Source organism: Salvelinus alpinus, chromosome 13 (assembly GCF_045679555.1).
Source record: "Salvelinus alpinus chromosome 13, SLU_Salpinus.1, whole genome shotgun sequence".
Taxonomy (NCBI): Eukaryota; Metazoa; Chordata; class Actinopteri; order Salmoniformes; family Salmonidae; genus Salvelinus; species Salvelinus alpinus.
Window position 1 is genome coordinate 32169401 of NC_092098.1, and position 12836 is coordinate 32182236.

Genomic DNA, 12836 nt, shown 5'->3' on the forward strand with positions numbered 1-12836 from the left:
TCAAAACTGTAACCTGGTCACTCAGGAACATTCACGGTCTTCTTGGTTGGCAACTCTACTTGGCCTTGTGTTTTAGGTTATTGTCCTTCTGAAAGGTGAATTAATCTCCCAGTGTCCAGAGGAAAGCAGACTGAACCAGGTTTTCCTCTAGGATTTTGCTTGTGCTTAGCTCCATTCTGTTTATTTTTTATCCTGAAAAACTTCCCAGTCCTTAACAATTACAACAACACCCATAAGATGATGCAGCCACCACTATGCTTAAAAATATGGAGAGTGGTACTCAGTAATGTGTTGTATTGGATTTGCCCCAAACATAACACTTTGTATTAAGGACAAAAAATGAATTGCTTTGCCCCAACTTTGTTGCAAACAGGATGCATGTTTTGGAATATTGTTTATTCTGTAAAGGCTTCCTTCTGTTCACTCTGTCATTTAGGTTAGTATTGTGGAGTACTACAATGTTGTTGATCCAGCCTCAGTTTTCTCCTGTCACAGCCATTAAACTAACTGTTTTAATTCACCATTGGCCTCATGGTGAAATCCCTGAGCGGTTTCCTTCCTTTGTTTTTACACTGAACAAAAATATAAATGCAACATGTAAGGTGTTTGTCCCATGTTTCATGAGTTGAAATAAAAAAAATCACAGAAATGTTCCATAGGCACAAAAAAGGTTCTCACATTTTGTGCACAAATTTGTTTACATCCCTGTTAGTTAGTATTTATCCTTTGCCAAGATAATCCATCCACCTGACAGGTAAGGCATATCAAAAAGCTGATTAAACAGCATGATCATTACACGGAGGGGGGGGGGGGGGGGGCTTGCTGAGTATTTCTGTCTGTAATAAAGCCCTTTTGTGGGGAAAAACTAATTCTGATTGGCTGTGGGTGGGTGGGCGTATGCCCTCCAAGGTCCATCCACGGCTGCACCCTCGCCCAGTCATGTGAAATCCATAGATTAGGGCCTAATTTATTTATTTCAAATGACTGATTTCGTTATATGAACTGCAACTCAGTAAAATCTTTGAAATTGTTGCATTTATATTTTTGTTCAGTATATTTAACCCTTACTTTACCAGTTAAGTTGACTGAGAACACATTCTCATCTACAGCAACAACCTGGGGATCAGTTACAGGGGAGAGGAGGGGGGATGAATGAGCCAATTGAAAGCTGGGGATGGTTAGGTGGTCATGATGGTATGAGGGCAAGATTGGGAATTAAGCCCAATAAGTGCCATGGTATCTTTAATGACCACAGAGAGTCAGGACAAAATACACCACCTTACACAGGCCAATCATTGCCCTGGGGCATTGGGATATTTTTTATTTTCAGACCAGAGGAAAGAGTGCCTCCTACTGGCCCTCCAACAGCAACTGGGGTCCCATCCAGGGACCAACCAGAATCAACCCTGCTTAGTTTCAGAGAAAAACCAGCAGAGGGATGCAGGGTGCTATGCTGCTCTCTTTGTAATGACTGGGTATATTGATACACCATCCAAAGTGTAATTAATAACTTCACTATGCTCAAAGGGATATTCAATGTCTGCTTTTTTTTAAAACAATCTACCAATAGGTGCCCTTCTTTGCGAGGTATTGGAAAACCTCCCTGGTCTTTATGGTTGAATCTGGGTTTGAAATTCACTGGGGGACACTGAGGGACAGATACTTGTACAGTATGTGTGGAGTACAGAGATGAGGTAGTCATTCAAAACTCATGTTAAACACTATCCATGCAGCTCATTATGTGACTTTTTTACTCCTGAACTTATTTAGGCGTGCAATAAAAAGGGGTTTAATACTTATTAACTCAAGACACTTCAGTTTTTCATTTTGAATTACTTTGTTTAAATTCCACTTTGACATTATGGGGTATTGTGTTTAGGCCAGGGACAAAAAGTCAAAATTGTAGCCATTTTAAATTCAGGCTGCAATACAACAAAATGTGGAAAAGGAGAAGGGGTATGAACAATTTCTGAAGGCACTGTAACTACTTTCAGTAAAAAATATTTCATAGATATATAGAGCTCATGAGCCGTAAAATAAACATACCTAATCAATGTACCTTATAAATTAGGCATGTTTAGCATTCTGGACAGACTTCAAATAATGTCACAGTACTTTCAAGGTGAGAAAAACATTCAGAACATTATCAAATAGAGTAATAGAGAATTATGACTTATTATGGTACTCAATGCTCCAAATTACGATGAAGTAACAGGACAAGGCAACCCTCTAGACTTCAGACTGAAAAAAGGGTCAATCTAAGTGGGAGCTAAGGGTGGTTGCTACAGAAGCACAGAGGGTGAAAAGCACAGATGGAAGCGTGGCAAGAAGCAAAACAGAATCAGACTGCCTTAAATGTGTTGAATCAGAAGTGAATAAACCTAGAGATAATAACCTTAACTACCACGTACAGCAACACCGCTCAGCATGACTGACAAACTAGGAGGGAGAAAATAAAAGATGGGGTCGCTTTTCCATTCCAACTCTCTAATTCCTTCAGTGTTTTGAGATGGCTACCACAGTGTGTGAATCTCGGCAGATTCATATTATGCTATTTTATTACGTAGCTCTTACAAATTAGATCCAGTGACTGTGTAAAGTGGCCTTAATAAAACATCCAAAAAGAGGCGCAATCATAAACTGTTCTGTGAGTAAATTAATCTCTATATTTTCAGATTGAATGTTCCCCCTATGCCCGTGCTACTCTGCGTATACAGTGGCTTACGAAAGTATTCACCCCCTTGGCATTTTTCCTATTTTGTTGCCTTACAACCTGGAATTAAAATGGATTTTTGGGGGGTTTGTATCATTTGATTTACACAACATGCCTACCACTTTGAAGATGCAAAATATTTTTTCTTGTGAAGCAAAGAAGAAATAAGAAGAAAAAAAACTGAAAACTTAAGGGTGCATAACTATTCACCCCCCCCAAAGTCAATACTTTGTAGAGCCACCTTTTGCAGCAATTACAGCTGCAAGTCTCTTTGGGTATGTCTCTATAAGCTTGGCACATCTAGCCACTGAGATTTTTGCCCGTTCTTCAAGGCAAAACTGCTCCAGCTCCTTCAAGTTGGATGGGTTCCGCTGGTGCACAGCAATCTTTAAGTCATACACCACAGATTCTCAATTGGATTGAGGTCTGGGCTTTGACTAGGCCATTCCAAGACATTTAAATGTTTCTCCTTAAACCACTTGAGTGTTGCTTTAGCAGTATGCTTAGGGTCATTGTCCTCCTGGAAGGTGAACCTCCGTCCCAGTCTCTGGAAGACTGAAACAGGTTTCCCTCAAGAATTTCCCTGTATTTAGCTCCATCCATCATTACTACAATTCTGACCAGTTTCCCAGTCCCTGCATGAAAAGAGTGCCTCCTATGAAAAACACCCCCACAGCATGATGCTGCCACCACCATGCTTCACTGTAGGGATGGTGTTCTTGGGGTGATGAGAGGTGTTGGGTTTGCGCCAGACATAGCATTTTCCTTGATGGCCAAAAAGCTCAATTTTAGTCTCATCTGACCAGAGTACCTTCTTCCATATGTTTTCCGTAAAGCCCAGCTCTGGGGAGTGTACGGCTTAAAGTGGTCCTATGGACAGATACACCATTCTCCGCTGTGGAGCTTTGCAGCTCCTTCAGGGTTATCTTTGGTCTCTTTGTTGCCTCTCTGATTAATGCACTCCTTGCCTGGTCCATGAGTTTTGGTGGGCGGCCCTCTCTTGGCAGGTTTGTTGTGGTGCCATATTCTTTCCATTTTTTAATAATGGATTTAATGGTGCTCCGTGGGATGTTCAAAGTTTGGGATATTTTTTATAACCCAACCCTGATCTGTACTTCTCCACAACTTTTTCCCTGACCTGTACGGAGAGCTCCTTGGTCTTCATAGTGCCGCTTGCTTGGTGGTCCCCCTTGCTTAGTTGTGTTTCAGACTCTGGGGCCTTTCAGAACAGGTGTATATATACTGAGATCATGTGACAGATCATGTGACACTTAGATTGCACACAGGTGGACTTTATTTAACTAATTATGTGACTTCTGAAGGTAATTGGTTGCACCAGATCTTATTTAGGGGCTTCATAGCAAAGGGGGTGAATACATATGCACACACCACTTTTCCATGTTTTATTTTTTTTATTTTTTTTAAAACAAGTTTTTTTTATTTTTTTAAACAACCTCTTCTTACTTGTGACTGCATCTGAGATTCAGAATATCAAACCCTCAGTGTTGATTTGTCTGAAGATACCGTTAATCTATAGGAAGGGTTGTCTTCCATTATACTGGCATAGGCACAATGTAACATTCACTATGTTTTACAAGTTTTGAAGATCCGGGCAATTTTTTTGCCAATCTTGAAATTAGTAATTGCTTAATAATTGACTCTTCAGTGTCCAGACTAATCGTAAATGTGTGTTTTACCAGAACAGGGTAAAACACTGTAGGCTTATGTGTGTTAATTTTTTTTTTACAACTTGCTTGAAAAATGTAAGCATGGCTCTCCGATTGGTGCACTCACAAGCACACAGCGCCTCTTTACTAACAAATGTGTTAAAGTGCTAGTCACCACTGTGTTGCAGACGACCAAAATAACACTTGGCCAATACCTTGACATCTACACTGATTTTTAGTCCACCAAAATAGCAGCCTTAAATTACATTTGTCAAAATTGTTTTTGATGTTGTGTTGTGTAGTGTGAGTGATGCGAGGGTTGTTCCTTTTATTTGAATGATTATGCATTAGCATGAATTGATCTATCAGATACCTGTCAAGAGAAAATCTCAAAACGACAAAGAATTGTGCTCTGATAACATTTACAGTTGTCATCGTAGATATTGTCTTTCATTGTCCTCATGAAGAACCAAAACAGCTTGCAGAAATGCACAGACTGAAGTTAGCCTCACAATAAATGGAAAAAGTTTGAGTTGTGTAGACTGAGAACGCCGACACACAGTGATAGAGACGAGACAATATGTTTTCTGCACCTAGCAAATTATGCTCTGAAGGTTGGGAGGGGTAGTATGTGGGGTAGGGAAGGGGGCTGTCTAGCCCTCTAGAAATAACAACATCTCATGGGGAGATAAGCACAAAATACACCAGAACTGGGTAAAACACTGTAGGCCTATGTGTGTGATGTGTGTGTGTGTGTGACAAACACACACAGACACTACGGTCACCAGGACCAGCGAAAGGGAGGGGAGGACGGAAATTTGGATGGCACCCCCCTTCCACCACCCATTAGCTGAAAAACGTATGTCCCCACCCCTCCTTCCCCAACCTTTCTATGAAAACTAACCTAACATAACAGGCATAAGAGAAACACCTCAGTGGAATTCCCACATCCAGTTTTCAGCGGAAAAGGAAGCTAGGGTGAAAATAGATGTATCCCTGAAAACCGGAAAACCCGGTTGTTGGTAACTCCGCTAAGGCTAATGCAAACAGACACACGGGCTGGGGGCAGTTGGCAATGCATCCCTGGAGCGCAGTGGCTGGTCCTTCAAGGAGATCAGAAGGAAGATGCATTATGCATGTGGCGCTGGGGGCTTGGGGGGGATAGGTGGTCACGGCTGGATGGCTAGACTACACGAGGTGGTGATAGGGAGGAAAAGCATTCGGGTCAGGTGAGTGCTATCTCTCTGCAGGAGGGAACAGGGAAGGAGGGAAGCACTTACGGACTGGCTCTGTCTTGAAGTTCAGGGGAGTGCTGCTCTCGCCCTCACCCTTGCCGTTGATGGCAGACATCTTGACCTCATAGAAGGTCTCGGGCTTCAGGCCAACGATGGTGATCATGCTCAGGCCTGTCGGAGAAAAGGGGGATTTTAGAAAGCTCCATTAAAGACATTGACACAGACCTAGTCACCCGGCTGGCTGATGAAGCCCACTTGTAATGTCTTGGATGGCTCAAGGACAAGGATCATCAACTAGATTCAGCCCTGGGCCGATTTTTTGTTGTTGAGTGGATGGTCAGCAGGCCAGACATAATTACAAATCTTTTGTAGACTACAAATAGACCGCAAGAAGCCCAAACCGATATAATATTTGACTAAAACATAATCATTTCAAACCTTGCTTACATTTGTATACGATCACATATATCTCGCTACTATGCGTAGGAATACTTTGGAATAGATTTCCTAAATTAAAATTACTTGGAGCTGATTTTCTGGTGTTTTTACAGTCTTATGTCCCAAAATTGCTCAGAAAACTTTAAGGGCCAAATAAAATTACCCAGGGGCCTCCAGTTGGGGAACCTTGCTCTAGGATGAGTGATGCAATGGGAGGCCTCTGCTAAGAGGAGCAGAGGGCAGGACAGAGTGCCGGCTGTTATTGCTCGATCTCCTCTCTGTCGATCGAGCAAGACAGTGTGGTGGAGAAGAGAGTGATCTGAGAGGGGGTATGTTGGCACTGTTTTTTGTGTATGAGCGAGCGTAGAGGCTGGCCCTTGTCTGTTTGAGTGAGTGAGTGGGGATGTTTATTGCTTGACACTGTGTGTGCGTGGGGAGTGTGTGTGAGGATGCCATATGTTTAGGTTGTCTGTGTTTTGTTTCTGTGTCTGTGTGTGTGTGTATTTTCTAGTCCATAAGTAGGTATCTGCGTGTGTTTGTTGGCAGGCCTTTAACAGTGCAAATGTCTATTTGCAGGCCGTTATGTGTGTGTGTCTGTGTGCAGAATTGCAATCACTGGTGTGTGAACCAAGTTATTTTTAGTTTGGGTGCTTCTGTGTGTGTGTGTGTGTGTGTGTGTGTGTGTGTGTGTGTGTGTGTGTGTGTGTGTGTGTGTGTGTGTGTGTGTGTGTGTGTGTGTGTGTGTGTGTGTGTGTGTGTGCATCAGGCTGGGCTGTGACAAGTGGCCCCTGGGTTCTGGGCTGACAGAGCAGCCTGTCAAACAATCTGCTGATATATCCCATGTGAGAGTAAGACAGACAGACAGACCAACAGATGTGCCCACATTAGAGTCCTGCATCAGGTTGGATACCCACGGTTCCCCACGGTTGACCCGCAAAAAAAATCAGCTAGTGGGTCGAATGAAAAAATTATTTCAACCTGCAGGTCAGCTCGCGGTTCAGAACAATTATATTGAGGGTCGGAAATGTAAAAAAATTGAAATATATGTTTTACAAACCCAGGAGCTTGTTGTGTTGCGAATCACATTCTGTGAGTTTACATAAACTTAGGTTGGAGTCATTAAAACAAATTTTTCAACCACTCCACAAATTTCTTGTTAACAAACTATAGTTTTGGCAAGTCTGTTAGGCCATCTACTTTGTGCATGAAGTAATTTTTCCAACAACTGTTTACAGACAGATTATTTCACAAAAAATTCACTGTATCACAATTCCAGTGGGTCAGAAGTTTACATACACTAAGTTGACTGTGCCTTTAGACAGCTTGGAAAATTCCAGAAAATTATGTCATGGCTTTAGAAGCTTCTGATAGGCCAATTGACATAATTTGAGTCAATTGGAGGTGTACCTGTGGATGTATTTCAAGGCCTACCTTCAAGCGCAGTGCCTCTTTGCTTGACATCATGGGAAAATCAAAAGAAATCACAAGTCTGGTTCATCCTTGGGAGCAATTTCCAAACGCCTGAAGGTACCACGTTCATCTGTACAAACAATAGTACGCACCATGGGATCTCGCAGCCACCATACCGCCCAGGAAGGAGACGCATTCTGTCTCCTAGAGATGAACATACTTTGGTGCGAAAAGTGCAAATCAATCACAGAACAACAGCAAAGGACCTTGTGAAGATGCTGGAGGAAACAGGCACAAAGTATCTATATCCACAGTAAAACGAGTCCTATATTGACATAACCTGAAAGGCCGCTCAGCAAGGAAGAAGCCACTGCTCCAAAACCGCCATAAAAAAGCCAGACTTCGGTTTGCAACTGCACATGGGGACAAAGATCGTACTTTTTGGAGAAATGTCCTCTAGTCTGATGAAACAAAAATAGAACTGTTTGGCCATAATTACCATCGTTATGTTTGGAGGAAAAAGGGTGAGGCTTGCAAGCCGAAGAACACCATCCCAAACGTGAAGCACGGGGGTGGCAGCATCATGTTGTGGGGTTGCTTTGCTAAACTTCACAAAATAGATGGCATCATGAGAAGGAAAATGCTGTGGATATATTGAAGCAACATCTCAAGACATCAGTCAGGAAGTTAAAGCTTGGTCGCAAATGGGTCTTCCAAATGGACAATGACCCCAAGCATACTTTCAAAGTTGTGGCAAAATGGCTTAAAGACAACAAAGTTAAGGTATTGGAGTGGCCATCACAAAGCCCTGACCTCAATCCCATAGAAAATTTGTGGGCAGAACTGAAAAGCGTGTGTGAGCAAGGAGGCCTACAAAACTGACTCAGTTACACCAGCTTTGTCAGGAGGAATGGGCCAAATTTACCCAACCTATTGTGGGAAGCTTGTGGAAGGCTACTCGAAACGTTTGACCGGCTGCAGGGGCAGTATTGAGTAGCTTGGATAAAAGGTGCACAGAGGTGCCCAGAGTAAACGGCCAATTCCTCAGTCATAGTTGCTAATATATGCATATTATTATTAGTATTGGATAGGAAACACTCTGAAGTTTCTAAAACTGTTTGAATTATGTCAGTGAGTATAACAGAACTCATATGGCAGGCAAAAACCTGAGATAAAATCCAAACAGGAAGTGGAAATTCTGAGGCTGGTGGATTTTCAACCAAGATCCCATTGAAATCACAGCGAGATATGAATGAGTTTGCACTTCCTACAGCTTCCACTAGACTTGTCTGATGACTCTACTGTGAAGGGGGGCCGAATGAGAGGAGAATTAGTCACGTGTGCCATGAGGTGACCATTCTTTGACCATGCGCGTTCACATGAGAGGGAGCTCCGTTCCATCGCTCATCTGAAGTCAATGTAATTCTCCGGTTGGAACATTATTCAAGATTTATGTTAACAACATTCTAAAGATTGATTCAATACATCGTTTGACATGTTTCTACTGACTGTTACGGAACTTTTGGACATTTCGTCAGGTTTTAGTGAACGCGCTTCGTGACTTTGGAATTGTTTACCAAACGCGCTAACAAAAGTAGCTAATTGGACATAAATAACGGACATTATCGAACAAATCAAGCATTTATTGTGGACCTGGGATTCCTGGGAGTGCATTGTGATGAAGATCATCAAAGGTAAGGGAATATTTATCATATAATTTCTAGTTTCTGTTGACTCCAATATGGCGGCTAATTTGACTCTTGTTCTGAGCTCCGTCTCAGATTATTGCATGGTTTGCTTTTTCCGTAGTTTTTTTGAAATCTGACAGCGGTTCCATTAAGGAGATTGCATGTGTAATTGTATTATAATTGCATGTGTATAACTTGTATTATCATCTACATTTATGATGAATTTCTGTTGAAACGATGTGGCTATGCACTATCACTGGATGTTTTTGGAACTAGTGAATGTAACGCGCCAATGTAAACTCAGATTTTTTGTTATAAATATGAACTTTATCAAACAAAACATGCATGTATTGTGTAACATGAAGTCCTATGAGTGTCATCTGATGAAGATCATCAAAGGTTAGTGATTAATTTGAGCTATATTTCTGCTTTTTGTGACTGCTATCTTTCGCTGGAAAAATGGCTGTTCTTATTGTGGTTTGGTGTGACCTAACATAATCGTTTGTAGTGCTTTCGCTGAAAAGCATATTTGAAATCGGACACTTTGGTGGGATTAACAACAAGATTACCTTTAAAATGGTATAAGACACATGTACAGTGGGGCAAAAAAGTATTTAGTCAGCCACCAATTGTGCAAGTTCTCCCACTTAAAAAGATGAGAGAGGCCTGTAATTTTCATCATAGGTACACTTCAACTATGACAGACAAAATGAGAAAAAAAATCCAGAAAATCACATTGTAGGATTTTTAATGAATTTATTTGCAAATTATGGTGGAAAATAAGTATTTGTTTTCTGTTTGCGTTCCTTCCTATTCGCAGTTGTGTCGTTATTCTAAGCCAAAATGCTATTCAGTGTTTTTGTTTGCATGCATGAATAACTAGGCTACTACTTTCAACATTGCGTTTGCATTATATTGGTAAGATAGCTGTGTGTACACTGCATTCACATAGGCTGTTTGTAATAGGTGAATTGCCCTATCGATCTTGTAGCCTATATTCATTACCTAGCTGTAGGGCGCTTTCCATTGTGCAGATATAGCGCAGCAGAGAGGCTACAGATTTAAAAAACAATGATTTTGGAGTCTTGGCAGTTGAACTTTATGTTTACTGTGGTATAGCATAATTATATAAAGCCGAATTCAATATAATTCCAATGCAAGAACCACCAAACATGTGGGGTTTCAACTGTCCCCTTGGTCACTTTTTCCTGGTGCCGGGTCTGTTATGTCGGCTATAGGCTTTCATTAGGTAATAAAGGTAATTAGAAGGCCCATTTCAACAGAACGATTTAAGATGTCAATGAGCCACATCTCATTGTAAAACTAAAAAGATATCGTTAATTCATGGCATGGTTTCCTTTTATCCAAATGTTGAATAGTCATGCAGACAAATCAATTCATGCAGGGAGGGGAATAATAGCTACTACTCCTACTCCTACTCTGGAGTCATAAAAACAATACAATTGGTGCTATTTGGCAGGTCACAGATCGGCTCTTGGAAGAAATCTATGCTGGTAGGTCAGGTTGTGGAGAGAAATCTTATGTCGGATATCAGGTGGGGCTCGGAATTGATTTGGTGTGGGGCGAGTGTAGCTCCAAAAAATGGACACGCGCAGGATTCTAGCCCACATAGACTTCTAGCCCCTGACAGATTTGGCGCGTTGTGCTGACCGCACTGACAATCAAATTCTAATATCTACCCCAATATCCTACATAGGTTTTGATGGGCGGCATATAGCCTAGCGGTTAAGAGTGTTGAGCCAGTAAATGAAAGGTCCCTGGTTTGAATCCCCGAGCCAGCAAGGTGGAAAAATCTGCTGTTCTACCCTTGAGAAAAGCAGTTAACCCCCAACAACAACTGCTCCTCGGGTGCAGTGGATGTTGATTAACTTTTACTGCCTCAGAAACCCGGATCCGGGATCACCCCCCCACCACCCCCCACTGACTAGCATAGCTAGCATAGCGTCACAAGTAAATTGTAGCATCTAAATATCATTAAATCACAAGTCCAAGACACCAGATGAAAGATAAACTTCTTGTGAATCTAGCCACCATTTCTGATTTTTAAAATGTTTTACAGGGAAGACACAATATGTAAATCTATTAGCTAACCACGTTAGCAAAAGACACCATTTTCTTTAATCCACTATTTTTCCACTCCATCACTAGCTATCACCAATTCGACCAAATAAAGAAATAAATAGCCACTAACCAAGAAAAAACCTCATCAGGTGACAGTCTGATAACATATTTATTGTATAGCATAGGTTTTGTTAGAAAAATGTGCATATTTCAGGTATAAATCATAGTTTGCCATTGCAGCCACCATCACAAATCTCCCCAAAGCGACTAGAATTACTACAGAGAGCAACGTGTATTACCAATTTACTCATCATAAAACATTTCATAAAAATAGACAAAGCATAGCAATGGAAAGACACAGTTCTTGTGAATTCAGACAATATTTCAGATTTTCTAAGCGTTTTACAGCGAAAACACAATAAATCGTTATATTAGCATACCACATGTGCAAACGTTACCCGAGCATTGATACAAGCCAAAGAGAGGGATAACGTAATCATCGCCAAAATGTATTAATTTTTTCACTAACCTTCTCAGAATTCTTCCGATGACACTCCTGTAACATCATTTTACAACATACATATACAGTTTGTTCGAAAATGTGCATATTTAGCCACAAAAAAACGTGGTTATAACATGACAATACTAGCAAAACTAGCCTGAAAATGTCGGGGGCCATTTTGGACAGTGATCTGGCGTAATGAATAACTAATCGTAAACTTGACTAAAAAATATAGGGTGGACAGCAATCGAAAGACAAATTAGTTCTTAATGCAATCGCTGAATAACATTTCTAAAATTATCCTTACTGTGCAATACAGGGTTCGCCAAGCGAAGCTATACCAAACAAAATGGCGGAATATGCGTATTAAATTTTTCGACAGAACAACGATTTATCATCATAAATAGTTCTTACTGTGAGCTGTTCTTCCATCAGTATCTTGGGCAATGTATCCTTTCTTGGGTCTAATCTTCTTTTGGTCGAAAGCTGTCCTCTTGTCCGTCGAAATGACCACTAACGTTCGACCGGGACCCCGAAACGTGCCCGGTGCTTCAATATGCATCACAAAGCAATGCCTCAAAATCGCACTAAACGGATATAAATTGCTATAAAACGGTTTAAATTAACTACCTTATGATGTTTTTAACACCTATAACGAGTAAAAACATGACCGGCGATATATAAGTGGCTAAACCAACGCTTGGAAAGAGAGCAAATCCGACGTCCATCGCGCGCAAGACGCAGCAGGAAAAGACAGCTCCTTCCGGTCTTTTCTGTTTTATACTGGCCCTGATTGCGCAATCGACTCCATTCAAATTGTCACCTCTTACTGACATCTAGAGGAAGGCATGGGCAGTGGTTGTATCCTCATAGGAATTACAGGGACTTTAAAACTGACCTGGGACCAGAGGCCAAAATTTCTGAAATCTGACTCCATATCAGGAAAAGTGCTGTAGAATGAGTTCTGTTTCACTCAGAGACATAATTCAAACGTCTATAGAAACTAGAGAGTGTTTTCTATCCAATAATAACAATAATATGCATATTGTACGAGCAAGAATTGAGTACTAGGCAGTTTAATTTGGCAATGTCAAAAAAAAA

The 12836-nt window shown here is 41.1% G+C and overlaps 1 protein-coding gene across 11 annotated transcripts in view; it reads right to left on the minus strand.

Annotated features, from left to right (window-relative positions):
* LOC139537568 (neural cell adhesion molecule 1-like) overlaps nucleotides 1-12836 on the minus strand; it is a 325232-nt gene that overhangs the window by 37458 nt on the left and 274938 nt on the right. For all 11 annotated transcript variants that reach the window (XM_071339021.1, XM_071339025.1, XM_071339023.1 and 8 more), the window contains one exon: nucleotides 5661-5786. In XM_071339021.1, the coding sequence (XP_071195122.1) occupies nucleotides 5661-5786 (126 nt within the window). The remainder of the gene's footprint in view (nucleotides 1-5660; nucleotides 5787-12836) is intronic.